General features: G+C 44.8%; 1 protein-coding gene across 3 annotated transcripts in view; it reads right to left on the minus strand.

Annotated features, from left to right (window-relative positions):
• LOC147025734 (reticulon-4 receptor-like 2) overlaps positions 1-16,716 on the minus strand; it is a 127,046-nt gene that overhangs the window by 100,266 nt on the left and 10,064 nt on the right. The window contains exon 1 of one of the 3 annotated variants that reach the window (XM_085880435.1): positions 19-134. The exons of 1 other annotated variant lie outside the window; for it this stretch is intronic. In XM_085880435.1, coding sequence (XP_085736561.1) covers positions 19-134 — 116 coding nt within the window. Of the gene's footprint in view, positions 1-18; positions 157-16,716 lie in introns of those variants that run through there. One more of the 3 variants, XM_085880436.1, reaches the window with a different exon arrangement.

Consider the following 16,716-nt stretch of genomic DNA (forward strand, 5'->3'; position numbering starts at 1 on the left):
GGAGGTAAGGGATCTCACAGAGGATGCAACTTAATGTTTCCGCTCCGTGCGTCGCTCCCTTTCACTGCTAGGTCGGGGTCAGGCATTGTGGAGGACTCGGCGCACTCACTCCCCCCCGACCTCCGTTCTGCCATCGCTCCTCAAATGAAGATGGAGGAACTGGAGCACCACACGGTCCCTCTCTCCGTCTCCGTCATGCTCCCTTAACGTCACATTCTCCACGTTGTGTTGTTTTCACCGTCCCTGTGAATGTTAGAGGGGACATTGCAGATGCAGGTTCGCTGAGTTGATGGTGAATCCCTGCAGATTGTTCATTTGAGACCCTCTTTGCTGTGTTGCTTGCATTCAGAGTATTATTTAATCCCACCACCGAGTTCGCCATGATTGTTTGAAATCATTTAATTAATAAAAGGGTGCTTTGAATTAGGAGCTTTTTCTTGGTGCCAAAATTATTATCGCCCTCAAAAAGCAGATGGAAACGTGAATTCAAACTTTTGTTGTCACTTCTACTTTTCATTCTAATTCTTCAAAGTCTACAAGCATTCAACCCTCCCCCTGCACCCCCCCTCAAGTGCACAGTGGTAGGGTCCACAGATAAGCTTGGCGGGGGCTCCTCATTTATTTATCTTCCTTTCCCTCTTCCTCGAACTCTGTAGCCGCTGCTAACACAATAAATTTGTTCGGGGAAGTTGTCACACGGGGATTGAATAAAACTGAAAACAATATCATTGTTTCCATGGAGACTGCCTTGTTAAGAGTTTTGAGTCAAGCAAGCCACTTGGCAAGCGATAGCAAGCCACTTTCTAACGGAACACACCCCTGGTGTTGCTGTGGTGCAGGCATGATGGGCTGAATGGCCTCCTCCTGGGTTGGATTTCCTTGTTAAATAATGTAGATCTAAATGTAAACTTTGATGACCTCCTGCATTAACCCCTTCAGGCAGTTATCATTTATCAAGTTGATCTGAATGGATAAACACCAGAAGCCTTTTCACGGGGGATTCGGATTCGCTCGCCGTCCGCACTGATGATGCCTGCTGTCCGGATATGGACCGGGGTCCGCCTTTGAGGACCCTTGGCACTCCACACATTCGTCTCTGATGAACAACGAAATAAACTTTTCCGACCATTAAATACCGTCATGGGTGGGCTTTAAAAACAAACGCAAGGCTCATTTAGAACGGAACTTGAAGCAACATCAATTATACTCTTGTATAAATACTGCCAAAAAATTGTAATATTAAGTGGTATAATAACGTTTATACAGTCGATTGTACTCTTGTCTATAATAAAACATTATAATATTTTAGGACGTTTCTATTTCAACAAAAACAAGGTTGTAGTGCGAGCACAAAATGGTTTTTCACTTCAGGCAAACAATGCAAGGCAACCATTGAAAGTCCATCCTTCCAGCAGGTCATGTCAGGTCAGGTATGGGAGCATGCGCCAAAGCAGTGCGTCACTGCGTCCACTTTCTGCCAGTACTCTGTCCTTTCCTAAACGGTCCTTTCGGAAAGACATAGTGAGAGTGTGAGATTTGTCCGGATTGAAAGACATGTTCCACGAGTTGGACCAGTTTGTGATTTTACCCAGATCTGCAGTGAGCGAAGAAGCTGCTGCATGCCAGTCTGAGGGATGACATCCACCATCTCTTATCTTCCCCAATTCATCAATGATCTCTCCACAGAGGGTGGAGTCATCAGCAAAGACATAAAGAGGATTTTCCAGAGAGTCAGAGAGATCATTGATGAAAACCATAAAAAGAACAGGGTCAAGAGCGCTACCTTGAGGAACTCCAGCCTGGACAGGAAGAGGGGATGAAAGAACTCCATTTAGGGCCACAAGTTGACTGTGACAGGAGAGGAAGTCTGCGAGCCATGAGTGGAGATGGCCTTGGATACCATAGGGGGAGAGTTTGGTGAGCAGGGCAGGGTGCCAGACCGTGTCAAAAGCACGCAATATGTCCAGGGATACGGCTCTGATTTAATGTCCGGACTTGAGGACCTCCATACATTGTTGGGAGAGCAGAATCAGCATATCCAGGGTAGAGTGACCTGGTCTGAAACCAAATTGATGATCGGAAATCAAGCCATTGGAGAAGAGGAAGGATTTAATGACTTAAGCAATGATGGATTCCATAACGTTACTGATGATTGGGGGAAGGCTAATTGGTCTGATGTTGCAGGGATCTGTTTTTGCACATTTTTTATGCAGGGCAGTAATGTTTGCTGATTTCCAAGCAGATGGCAGATTACCTTGAGCAAATGAGAGGTTGAATAGAACAGAGACAGGGTGAGCAAGAGCAGAAGAGCAGGTTTTTAGGACACGTGGGCTGATGCCGTTTGGACCAGTTGCAGAATCTGAGTCGAGGTTTGACAGTAAGCTCTCCACCTTGTCAGGAGAAAAGGATACAGAGTTCAGGGACAGTTGGCTGCGACTGGGTAATGTGGGTAGAGAAAGCGATGGGTTTTGGACACAAGATTTCAATGCAAACACCGACTTTAGGCATTCAGCCTTTTCAAGTGCGGTATCAGCAGTGCGGCCATTTGAGGTAAGGGAGGGATGGAGGGGGAACATACACCAGAAACAGATTTGATTAGACTCCACCAGGATTTTGAGGAGGGAGAGAGGTTTGAAAGTTCAGACTTGAGCTTTGAAAGATGTTGTTTTCTGGCTCTCCTGAGGGTAGATACACACTTGTTCCGAGCTTTATGGAAGGAACTGAAATTACCCTCAGTTTGGTTTGCTTTCCATGAGGCAAAGGCAAGTTGTTTCAGGACAACTGCCTCGTCACAAGCTTCAGTGAACCATGGGCGGGAGGAAGGGTAGGACAACTGAAGATGAGAGGGGATAAATCTGTGCATGAGGGAGAGCAAGTTTCTTTGAAAGAATTCCCAGGATGAGTTGATGTTGGAGAAAGTAGCGATAGGAGACCAGTCTCGAAGTTTGATGGCTGCTTGGAGATCCAAGAGTCGGCGTGAGTGAAATGCCAGACTCGGCGGCGGTGAGGTGGTTCTCTGATAATAGCCAGAGAGATGTCCAATTTGACAAGGACATGGTCAGAAGAACCGATTGGAGTGAAGGAAGAGCAGCAGATATTATTGTCAGGGAAATTTGTCAAAATCAGATCCAGAAGAGATGGAGTACCATTGGTTGAGATCCGGGTCGGGAAGTTGACCGATTGAGTCAGTCCCAATGAGTCGCAGAAAGCTTTTTCTGAAGTGCCATGACAGGTGAGAGAGGTACCCACACCTAGCCAACTGGCATATGTGAAGTCACCACATATGAGGAAGAGAGAGTTTGGATGAGAAGATAGAAGTTGGTCCATGTTTTCGGATAGTGAGGTGTAGATGGAGTCATCACTGCTTGGTGGACGGTACAGTACACATAAAAACATGAGGTGGGAGTGGAGGGGAAGCCGTAGCCAGAGGTATTCCTGGGGGTGTGGGTGAGTGAGGGCAGTGCATGGAGAGTGAGGAATAGAGTCTTTGATGAAGAGAGCAACTCCTCCACCAGGACGGGGCTCAGGTCTGTCATACCGGAGGAGGGAGTAACCAGGGAGAGATACTTGGGAGTCAGACACGTCTTGGGGGAGGAAAGTTTCTGTTAGGCAGATTATGTCTGGTTTGTCAGTGGTGACCTGTATGGAAAGATATGAAAGTTTTGAGTGAAGACCCCAGATATTTGAGGTCCACACTGTTAATGAAGAGGGAGGGGAGGGAGGGTAGGACAAGGGACGAGGAGGGGGGGAGGTAAGGAGGGTTGTTGAAAGAGTGTGGGGGATTGCAGAATAGCTCGGGGAGGGGCCCGGATGAGGAGGAGAAAAGGCTCTGTGGTGCTGGGGGAGACGGGGCACAAGAGAGTGGGCAGAAGGCAGTTGAGGATTTGAGGAGGTGGAGTGAAGAGATGGAGGTGAGAGGGCAGTGGAAGGAGGCAGCTTTGTGGATGGGAGGGGGCAACTTTGAGAAGGGTGAGTGAGGGGGTGAATGGTGGGAGAAGGGTGAGTGGGGAGAGTTGAGGGAGAAAGGTGAGGTGGGAGTTTTGGAGAGAGGTGAGAGGGAGGCTTGGAGGGAGAAGAGTGTGATGGTTGCTTTGAGAAGGAAGGTGAGAGGAGTGAGTTGGCACTGAAATTGGAAAAAAAAAGAATGGTTGATGGAAAGCGAACATTCACAGCAAATTGGGTTTTTTTTAAGTTTTCGGTCAGAGATGCGATTAAACACGTTTCTTGATGGATGCAATAAAGGCAAATTCAGAGAATGGAGAGAAGAACCACTGTAACAGTTGGATTTTTTTAGGCAAGGTATGAAGGAAAGGTCGAATTGAGAGCAGTCTGTTTAAATAGTGGAAGAGTAGTGAATTATGATTCAGTAAAGAATACCACATGTGTGAAAGAGGAAGATGAAGCATTATAAGAGATCGTTTTTATTATTATTATTATTATTATTATTATTATTATTATTGCTTGAGAGAGTTTTCATCAGATTAGGTCATGGAAGTGTTGTAGAAAAAATCGTGAGGTGAATGGTGAAATTGGATCGATAAACGCATGGGGTCTAAACAGATCACGTGGTTACGGGAGAAGCAATTGGCTGTGGGAGGTGTATAGTCAAAAAGTGAAATTATTTCTTTTAAATAAGGATTGCGTCACATTCGGAAAAGGGAAGGTTGAAGTAAAATCGTGGAAGTGTGTAGTGAATTTGGACGGTAAACGCAGTGTGAAGCTGCTGGGTCGATGAAAAGTACCAGGAAGAGAGAGAGACACGTAGTTACAGGAGGTGTCGAGATTGAAAGGATACAAGGAAGATTATTATTTTTGATGTATTTTTGAAGAACAGGTAAGATTCGGGAATGGAAGGTTGTAGATCGGAAGAAATCATGAAGGTAATGGCGAGAGAGGGTCAACTCAGTGGAATAAAGGTGTGCCGGCAGGAGGAAGAAGAAGGGGATGAAGAAGAAGAAGAGGAAGAAGAAGATGAAGGATCGAGACTCGTGAGTGTGCAAGGAGAAAGGTAGGTTTTTTTATTTAAGACAAGAAATAGTGTTTAGTTGGGAGGGATGGGGAACGATGGGAAAGTGGGAAAGATAGAAATTGAAGATAATGGGGAGAAAATACAAATAAACACGATCGTACACCAAGAGGAGGGATGGGTCAGCCTCAAGCACCCGGTAAGACAAGGTCTACGAAACTCACAAAATAGCACGTTTTTTGAAACAAAACCGAACTAGGTACACACAGTAACATGTAGGTGAGAAAATAAACAGTTAAAACGGGACAGATAACGACCGGAAACTTAACTTTGAGATCGTCAGCAGAGAGCCCTGAAAGAGATCTGCCAACGCTCCACCCCAAAACCAGAAGCTGGAACCTTTAACATCTTTACTTGATTTCAATTTAATTACTTCACCCCCCCCCCCCCCCCCAGTGAAGGAGGTTATGCTTTCATTCCTTTCTGATTGTTTGTCTCTGTATAGGATATCTCACAAAGTTGTGGACGGATCTGGATGAGATTTTGTGGACAGGTTCGGCGTGTGACAAGGACATTTACTGATTCGATTTTGGTGAAGACCCCAGTCCGGATCTGACTACTATAATTATTTTAGTGATTCTTTCCCGTTGAGAGATAGGGGTAAAAATGATATATTGCACGATATCTCAAAAAGTTGTGGACGGATTCAGACGAAACTTGGTGGACAGGTTGGGTGTGTGGTAAGGACGAATTGTTTCGATTTTGGTGAAGATCCGGATCTGGATCTGGATACGAGAATTATTTAATTTTGAAAGTGATTTTTCACCATTCTGAGAGATTGGGCCAAAAACTATATAGTCCTGTATAGCATGATATTTCAAACATGCATTGGGCCCGACATGTTCTCGTGGATCAGGCATTACGTGGCGGAGGTATGCGCTCCACCGAGTGCCCTCCTAGTTCTATACTTGAACATTGTAGAACACAAATGATATACTTGAACACTTCAAACCCCTTCCATTTAGCAGTATTTGGACAAAATATTACAGCTTCTACGTCATCACGATGAATGAAACTTGTCACTCGCAGACCCTGCCCATGTAGATATTTCTCAAGACAGGGTGGGATAAGGTGTTCTATGAACTCTAGTTATTCTGTGCACTTCTTGTGTATGTCAGCCCTCGGGATTACATCACAATTTTTCTTTTAATCTGCTTGAGCTATATTACAGGCTTGAATGATTGAACAAAGGGCCAACTACGTATGGAGAGTGAGGATAATTAAATAAGTGAAGGTAAGCAGGAAGGAAAGGAGGCAAAGTTTGGAGAAGTTCGGAGGGATTAGAAAAGGTTGGGAGTAGATTGGAGTAAGAGGGGGGAATGTTAGGGGAATACAAGGGGCCAATGGGGGGAGTGAGCAAAATAATAACATTCCTGTGTACTTATTATACAATTAGTCTCGTTTCTCGAATGTTTCTCAAACTTTGTTCCTCTTATTTTGTGAATTTCCTCCGTGAGCCTGAAACACTCACAATGAACCAAAGCCAATTCAAACCAAAAAAAGAGAATGAAGTTTTTAACATCATTAACATGAGCGTGCGAGGTTAACAAGCACTTGAATCCTCGAATGAGGAAGAAACCTTTGGTAAGGAAGAAAATATTTTTCCTCACGTTGGTTGGATTCTCCTTGAGGAGGTGTCAGGTGGAACGGAGCCCTCCCAGGGCCAACAGTCGTATCATGTTATTTTTTTCCAAGGAGCACGTTTTGCGAACAAAGTTGATGTTGGAGCACGTTCTGTTCTCAAACCTTTGTTCCAAGTGAAAAATTTAAAAAAATTCGCTTCTTTTTTGTGGATAGCAAGGAGTCTTCTATTCTTCTAGTCCGACAAATGCTTCGAAGGTCCTTCCGTTCCTGCATGTCTGTTCGCCTTGGGGCTTCAAGATGGTTTAGTAATAGCCCGCTTGCCTCTGATTTGCTGAGTTCTGAGTTTTGTTGACAGCAGGAAGAGTAAATAAGCTGTTCTATAAAACTATAAAACGACCGTTTTAATGAGGTTAAGGTGGTCAACCCATCAAGGAAATCCACAAATTGATCATGGATGATCAGCCAAAAAAAAAAACATCCCTTTGTGGTGAAATAGCCAAGTGGATAAAATGGGACAGTCAAGGGCTTTCGAGTAAAACCCACAGCAGTGAAGTGGAGAAAGCAATTGTTATCCACTCACTCACCAAGCTCTACAAAAGCCATAATGAAAACTTTCTTGAAATACTTAGAAATCCTGTTTTTCAGCAGATGTCTCCATTGATTTGAACTCATCAGGACAAACACCAGCACGTGAGGCACGGTGGCAGTGGATGCTTTAAATTCCAAACCCAGGTCTGGATAGATTTGCAAAAACGAATAGCTCGTCCAGGAACGATGACCGGCGCACCGAGCCAGTTGCTTGTTGCAGCAGCATCATAAATACGTTATTAGTGTTCCATTAGTTCGACTGATGGGTGGCACAGACATAATTTGCGATTGAGTTCGGTCTCAAGAGAGTGCATGGGATGAGAGGAAAGCGAACACAGAGTGGCAATCTAATCAGCACCGAGTCTCGGGTTTCCGCTCCCAGCTACGCAAGTGTTGAGTCGGGTCAAGGCCCTCCGATAGCTCTCCAGATATGAAAACAGTTGCAGTCGAAATATCGAGTTCTCTGCTCTGCTACTTAGGTAGTGGTAATTATCAAATTACTGATTGGATCGATGAAAAACTGGCCGTTGTTTCATTATTTGTTACAGATTTACTGACATGTTGGGAAAATCTGTCATGACATCTCCTGGGAAGACCATATCATAGCTGGATTTTTGTAAAGAAGAGACAAGTGACAGGCCGAAGTACCAGCCCAGACGTGGCAACAATACTCCATGCCAGGTCGTGTGGTGGCCTTGTAAAGATAGAGCATAGCAGCTGGAGGAGTGTGAAATTAGCAGCCAAGGTGCTCATCATTTCATATGCAGCCTGTGGCTGCTGATTTGCATCATTGCTGGGGGTGCAGCTGTGCTGCTGACATAGTGCCCCCTGCTTGTTAGGGCAGGAATGTGTAATTTGTTCTGGGTACCAGTGATAGCTCGCCTACTCTTCTCAAAGGACACGGTGGGATGTTTAACGTCCACAGACCAATGCCGGCAGACAGGACGCCAAGTTTAACGTCCATCCGAGGGACGGCACACACATTGATGAATCACCCTGCCTGTGAAACACCGGGATGACGGTGGAAAGGTGGGTCGAGATTCATACCAAGGCGAGACAGCTTAGAGGTGAGTGTGCGTACCTCCAGGGCCTCGGCCATCCTGCCAGGCCAGCCATGGTGCTGAGAAGCTCTTTCATGATAACAGAGATGTACTTTTCCCAGCTGAGGTTTGGCTTGATATCCAATCCATGCAGATGGATACCAGGGAGTTCCTGTAAAGGTGAAGAATCCATAGACAGTGTTGGAAAACGGGGTGATCTTGAGTTGGACACAGACAACAAGTGAGTCTTCTTTTGGCTGAAAGTAATGTGCCAGTCGTTTCCCCATTTTATCATTGTCTCGAGGACCCGATTGAGAGTGGCACTTGCCTGCACACAGGAAGGAGAAGACATGGTTCCTGAGTATGCAGTGTACAGTGTTGAATCAAATGCATAAATGACGAATTGTGAAAGAATACAATCAGGCATGTCATGTGTATAAACAAGAACAATGTAAGGCCCAACAAAGAGCCATAAGGAATGCCAGTATTAATATTGTTAAGAGTCGGCACACGCTCCGGGCTCACGAGGTGCATACTCGGACCCACCACCACCGCTGACCCTGAGGTCACTGGCCACGGATAACTCCAAGGCCCGGCGGGTTGTTAAGCAACCGCACACGACGCAAAAGCAATTACACCAAGCAGTGTCCTCGTGTCCACGGGCGCATTATCGACTCGTTGGTACAACTACCTGAGCTATGGTCCACACACTCAGCTCACACTTGTGTCATTGCCGAGCGGAGCAGAGAGTACATCACCGGCTATCCATCGCAGTCAATCAGTAAGGCAAAAACTTCCAGTCTATCTATTATGTGCACACTTTTCCAGACCAATGAAGGAAAGGACAACCGAGACGTATCTGAAAATGTAACTATTTATTTACTTACACACACAAGCAAGGCTATAATTATGAAGCACATACTCACAAAGTAACAGCCATTTCATTTACACAGGCTGGCAATCAACAAGCAATTAATCAAGCAGTTGAAGACATGGAAGAGCAGACTTACCCCGAACACGTATTGCTGTCTTACACAGACTTACTTAGACAAAACACAAATGGCCATCATTCATTCTGGAAAGGAGATGAGGAGAACTGAGGAGAAAGAAGCAGAGCGGACTGTGGGGTCGACTCCCTTACCTCACACAACCATGCAGGGTTACGTCGGGCCAAATATTGTGATCGGGAGGTTAGGATGGGAAAGATGGATGGTGGAGTGTTGGTGTTCTGTCAGAAGCATGTAGTGTGAGTGTATATGGAGCTGAGATACGCCGGGGAAACTGCATCATGCTCCTTGACCCACGGGCCGCTCGGCTCCGGCCCTGGCGTGACTTGCTCATGTGCAAGATATATCCCAGCGCGATCCAAATTCTGGTAATCTCTCAAACAGGCAGTCTGAGATATACTCGTGTCCTTGGTGCATCAACAATAGCCACCGGGGCATCGATAGCAGCCCCCGGGGCATCAACAGATCCACAAACGCGCTTGCAATCTGTCTCTTAAAAGCCACTTGGGCTGGACGTGGTTTCAACAGAGTAAACATCATGCAAGCATTTTACTCATTGGTATGCATCCGACAGGGGCAGGGTGTAGCGTCGGCAGAGTGGAAAATCCCGAGTCATGCTGTGGAAGCAGTCACGGGTGCCCTGCCCTTCTCAGTGCAGGTGCAATGAGGAAGTGCTGCTGCTCCCTCCCTCACACGCAAACATTCCTTTGTCCTGTGTGTATGTGTGAAAAGTGTTGTCCCGTGTGACGATGTTGGGGTGCAGGGAGCATGTGGAAAGGTAATTTGACCGGTCCGGAGGATTAATTGTTTCTAATGGAGAGGGACGGATGGTTGATGGTGAATGATAAAAGAATGAAGTAGGATGAATGGATGATTAATTGTGAATAATAGAATTAATGAGTGGTTTGAGTGGTGTTGGAGATGGATACAGACGGATCGAAGGACGAGAATAAACCGACTGTGGGGTTGAAAGAAAGAAAGACTGACGGGATGGAGGGAGGCGTTGTTGAAATGCGGTTTGTTGAAGCGGATTGTTGGTGGATTAAGGAGATTGTAAGCAGGTAGAAAAGGAGATCACACCGGGAATAGACTGACCTCAACGCATTTCCCCCCTATACCCATGGACAAGGGGCAAAGGTCTACCTACCACATAAACTAATGAAATAACTCACTGTGGGGAATCCTATATGTACATGAATGCTCTCCCCCGGGGTACATTTTAAAAACAGTAACAATATTATGTGCAGGGGACGACGGTCCCGCATGTACCACAGAGATTTGGCGGTTTACAAGGAAGTCAGAAATTGTAGCAAGCAATTGTTCAGAAATGTCATGTAATACAGCTTGTAGATGAGCCTCTTGTGTGACACTTTGTCAAAAGCCTTTGAGATGTCGAAAGCAACAACCACGATCATCCAAAGCCCTAGTCACATGTTCAGTGATAGGTGATGGAACATCATCGGTAGACCTTGAATGTCGGAAGCCATACTAGGAATCATTTAGGAGGTTGTAGGTTTCCAAATGACTCACGAGTTGCAGTTTGATCAGGGATTTAAACACTTTGCTCATAATGGTTTCAAGGCTAATCTGCTGACAGTTGGAAGGGTCTGATTTCTCACCAAAGCCTTCAAAGACAGGGACTACAGAAGCCTACGTATTTCCAGTCGGGTGGAAACACAGACTTCGACAGACACCAGCTATACAGTTTTGAGAGAACAGAAGAGAGTTCTGGTAAACAGACCTTCAAAGCATTTGCAAGGTAGAAGGACCTTGCTTTTGCAAGGTACCTTGCTTTTGCAAGGTAAGCAGGTAGAAAAGGAGATCACACCGGGAATAGACTGACCTCAACGCATTTCCCCCTATACCCATGGACAAGGGGCAAAGGTCTACCTACCACATAAACTAATGAAATAACTCACTGTGGGGAATCCTATATGTACATGAATGCTCTCCCCGGGGTACATTTTAAAAACAGTAACAATATTATGTGCAGGGGACGACGGTCCTGCATGTACCACAGAGATTTGGCGGTTTACAAGGAAGTCAGAAATTGTAGCAAGCAATTGTTCAGAAATGTCATGTAATACAGCTTGTAGATGAGCCTCTTGTGTGACACTTTGTCAAAAGACTTTGAGATGTCGAAAGCAACAACCACGATCATCCAAAGCCCTAGTCACATGTTCAGTGATAGGTGATGGAACATCATCGGTAGACCTTGAATGTCGGAAGCCATACTAGGAATCATTTAGGAGGTTGTAGGTTTCCAAATGACTCACGAGTTGCAGTTTGATCAGGGATTTAAACACTTTGCTCATAATGGTTTCAAGGCTAATCTGCTGACAGTTGGAAGGGTCTGATTTCTCACCAAAGCCTTCAAAGACAGGGACTACAGAAGCCTACGTATTTCCAGTCGGGTGGAAACACAGACTTCGACAGACACCAGCTATACAGTTTTGAGAGAACAGAAGAGAGTTCTGGTAAACAGACCTTCAAAGCATTTGCAAGGTAGAAGGACCTTGCTTTTGCAAGGTACCTTGCTTTTGCAAGGTAAGCAGGTAGAAAAGGAGATCACACCGGGAATAGACTGACCTCAACGCATTTCCCCCCTATACCCATGGACAAGGGGCAAAGGTCTACCTACCACATAAACTAATGAAATAACTCACTGTGGGGAATCCTATATGTACATGAATGCTCTCCCCCGGGGTACATTTTAAAAACAGTAACAATATTATGTGCAGGGGACGACGGTCCTGCATGTACCACAGAGATTTGGCGGTTTACAAGGAAGTCAGAAATTGTAGCAAGCAATTGTTCAGAAATGTCATGTAATACAGCTTGTAGATGAGCCTCTTGTGTGACACTTTGTCAAAAGACTTTGAGATGTCGAAAGCAACAACCACGATCATCCAAAGCCCTAGTCACATGTTCAGTGATAGGTGATGGAACATCATCGGTAGACCTTGAATGTCGGAAGCCATACTAGGAATCATTTAGGAGGTTGTAGGTTTCCAAATGACTCACGAGTTGCAGTTTGATCAGGGATTTAAACACTTTGCTCATAATGGTTTCAAGGCTAATCTGCTGACAGTTGGAAGGGTCTGATTTCTCACCAAAGCCTTCAAAGACAGGGACTACAGAAGCCTACGTATTTCCAGTCGGGTGGAAACACAGACTTCGACAGACACCAGCTATACAGTTTTGAGAGAACAGAAGAGAGTTCTGGTAAACAGACCTTCAAAGCATTTGCATGGATTCCATCTGGTCCAGTAGATTTTGAGATGTCAAGTCCTTGAATAATCTTTTCAACTTTCCTGGGTGTGATAATAATGTTAAAAAAAACTGGGTTCAACACGAGATGGACAAGCGGGAAATGGGTGTCCGTGATCATCAAGTGTAGAGTTTGGAGCAAAATGCTCAGCGAAGAGGCTGACTTTCTCAGTCGGAGAAGTAAGCACTTCAGGGCTATTGAAGAGGACAGAAATTGATGATCAGTTATGGTTGAGGATGCTGATTAGCATTTCTCCAAAAATCTCTGGAACCTAGCCGTCGACTTGGGAGAGAATCACAAACACATTCTGCATACTGTTGCTGAGCGTTCTCTAATACAGTGGTTGCTTGCAAGGCCAAACAAGTGATGTGCCTCACTCGAGCCAACACGATACTGATTGAAGCACGAGTGAACACAAGCACGAGAAGCACGAGCAGCAGCACAAGCACGAGTGACCCATGGCTGAGAGTGTGATTTCAGTTGGTGTGTCCAAGAAGGGATAAAAAGGTCCATACCAACATGGATCCACTCAGTAACCTCCTTCGCAGCTTCAGGTGGGTTGTGACAAAGGATTGAGTTTCAGTGAACATCAGCAAGAAAAGAATGCAAGCCATCCTGGTCAGCTTTGCTATATTAGTAAATAGTTTGATGGGCAGGATGAACAACAGTTGATGGTGAGGAGGAAGAAACATGAACTTCGATTTTGACATTGTCAGAGTTTCCTCATGGAGTAGGGGAGGGGAGGGGGGAGAGTAGAGGAGAATTTTAGCAGAACAATCCCCAAGATTTAAGCACCGATTATAACCAGTAACTTAAGAAGGAATTTGAGTAGGAGCTGCAATGATCTGAGTCAGGTCATGAGACATTACATGGCAAAGTGAGAGTAGACTAACCATTATTTGTGAATGGTTAAGTTGAAGTCTCCAAAGACGAATATCAGCAATGCGATGTCGAGGAGGCTCCATATCAATAATGTCGGTGATAGCATCGAGAAGAGCACAATTAGGCGATGATGGAGATCGATACAAAATACATCGACAACGGAATGCGAAAGTGCAAGATGAAAGCACAACAACTCTTGTGTTGTATCCTCAGTGGAGATCAAGGCTGACAGGATGACCGAGAGACAGCACACTCACCTTGAGGCTGTATAGCCTGGGTTTGAATCCTGACCCAGGTATAAACTGTCATCCTGGAGTTTCCCAGGCAGGGAGATTCATCAATGTGTGTGCCATCCCTCGGATGGATGTTAAACTGGCCATCCCTTGGACCGGCATTCATTGGACGTTAAAGATCCAACAGTGTCCTTCGTGAAGAGGAGGCGAGATGAACAAATTACAAATTCCTGCCCGAACCAGAAGAGGGGAATTGCATCAGCAGCACAGCCGTGCCCTCAGCCAATGATGTTACTCTGCAGCCTTGTGCTACCTACAAAAGAAGAAGAATAATAACAAGAAAAGGGAGACCTCACGAACAAGTTGCAGAGAGGCCGTTGAGTAAATCCATAAACCATGAGAAGGTGGAAAATCAGGTCTATGGAGAACGTAGCCAGGCACTACAAAAGATTTAGGTAACACTTCACTGTGCGGAAGAGTTTCACAAAAAAATCAAGCAGATTCAGAGTTCAAGTGCGGGGAAGATTGTATGGCAGAGAAGTTTCCATGAACCCCATTCATGTTAACATAGCTGCCATAGCAGATACTTAGCGGCTTGGACTTAGGTACCCTCGGTGGTGAGAATTGGAGTGCAGGTTGACAACGGATTTCTGCCGATTGAATCGTCATAATTGAGTGGAGGCCGAGTGATGCGAGGTCAAGGACATTTATTCCAGATATATGAAACACCCAACACCCCGTGCCTACAGAAAATAGACTTTTTTGAACTTCGGCCACATTATTCATCCAATCATTATGTATCTTTGTTAATTACAAATTCTCCATGCTTAAGCACTCCAATGTTGAAAGTTGTGTCTATTGCTCAAGCGGTTGTAGAGAAAACGAATTAAAAAGCAAATAAAGGTGAAAAGGTGAAGGCAGAAGAAAAAATAAAAGGGAGGGAAGAAAAGTTCCTGCTATGTGAACCACCCTGCAACCCATGCCTGCAGAAAACGGATTTTTTGGGGAATGTCAGACACATTTTCCATCCAATAATCATGTAACTTTACATGAAGCGAGCTTTCAAATTTCTTATTCGGTCAACTTGGCTTTAAAGGACACAAAAGACAAGTTGATGAGTTTTTCCTTAAGGCCCGGTCACACCTTGACGTTTTAGCCAGCGATGGCAACGTATTAAAATGTATGTAAAACGCTGGCTGACGTTGAACTTTTGATGATTTTTTTTTTTAAGATTCGGACGTATTCATAACGAGTTGGTCGTATGCATAACATATTAGTAACGGACACAGAACGTTTCGTTGTGTTATAGATAACTTATACCAACGAATGCTGAACCTGTTGTCGGCCTACACAACCGATGCCCAACGATAGTCTAACTTCGGTATAGCGCGTTGCACGCATCGCCGACGATGTCGTGACGTAGCCTATTAAAAGGCTGACGCACAACGATTCGAATCATAACTGCCGTAGAAATGGAAGTGTCAACATCGCGGTCACACCTTGGCGATCTTGCCAACGTATGCCGACCTAAGAAAAATGTGTCTAAAACGTTGGGGGCACGTCAAATACGGTACGAGTAAGTTTGGTATACGTGAGTAGAACGCTAAAGTACGCTATCATACGTCGTAGTAAGTAGAGTACGTCAAGAAATTTTAAACATGTTCAAAATTTTACGACGTACTCGGCGTATGACACACGTTCCGCATGCGATGGGGATAAGTTTTACACACGATATGCGGACGCTTACACACGTCCACAAAGGCTACTTATAAGCTACTCATAAGTCGAAACACGTCGCGGTAATGTCTTTTTTACGCGAAACTTATTTCTAACTTATGTTTGACGTGCTTTGAACCAATTCTTTACGTAGTCCCAACACACATCGACGTATGTAGACGTATTCCAATGACGTCTTCCGGTCAACAAAAAAAAATAAATGAACGTGTTTCTAGCTTACAACTGCCATATAAAGACGTGTTCCCAGCGGTTTTGGGAATTGGTATATAAAAATGCTGCTCATAAAAGGGGAACCCAACAGTGTTTTCGAGTTCCTTTTTGAGTCAATGTCCATGTCAGCAGTAACAGTATCAGTATCAGTATCAGTATCAGTATTAGTATTAGTATTAGTAGTAGTTTGTTCATGTTGGCAGTAGTAGGTGAGTGTGAGGGGGAGGGTGTGGGTTATGATGGATCGTCCTTGCGTCCGCGTGTCCATGGGTAGGTTCATAGGCTGCCACTCAACGATTTAAATGGCTGCATCTCCACTATTGAAAGTAGACGCTTGCGCTCAACAATTGGATTTTTTTTACACTCAACAACTTTTAAACGGTACCACTCACCTATTTTCATTGTTTACAATGAGGGATTTAAATTGCTGTCACTCGTCTTTGTTTTTTGACGCTGGCGTTTGGAAATTTGAAGCGTTTCTTCTGAACGTGTTAAAACGCTCAAACTCGACTATTTTAAATCGACGCTGCTGATGGACAATTGGAATCATAGCCAAGCTAGACATCGAAGTGTGAACATCCTCGTCATGCCGAAGAAAAGTTTGAAGAATGCTGCAAATGAGTGTCCTGGCCATGGCCGTGGACGCTGATGCAAGGACGATCCATTATACCGACGTCTTTCAGCCTATGAGTAACTTAAAAGTAACGTCTGTCGATGTGTGGCAACGATCGCGTAACGTGCCAACAACACGTTAATCATAGGTTAGAAATAAGTTTCGGGTACGCTAAACATTACCTCGGCGTGTCTCAACTTATGATTAACTTACAAGTAGCATGTGTTGATGTCTGTCAACGATCGCAGACCGTGCATACAACTTGTGGCCAGCGTAGCAGAACGTGTGAGTCATACGCCGGCATACGTCGTGAAATTTCAAGCATGAAAAAATTTGAGGACAACCGAAAAGTACAATGTTTAAAGCCAACGTACAACGACGTATGGCAGTGTTTTTCAGCATGCTCTCAATGTTATCAAAACTTACCCATAAGGTATTCAACGTGTGCCAGCGTTTTAGAAAGAAAAATTCAAAAATCGGCATACGTCGGCTAAAACGTCAAGGTGTGACCGGGCCTTTAGTAAT

This window comes from Eptatretus burgeri, chromosome 5, assembly GCF_056783735.1.
Source record: "Eptatretus burgeri isolate ZD-2024b chromosome 5, Ebu_testis_v1, whole genome shotgun sequence".
In the NCBI taxonomy this organism is placed as follows: Eukaryota; Metazoa; Chordata; class Myxini; order Myxiniformes; family Myxinidae; genus Eptatretus; species Eptatretus burgeri.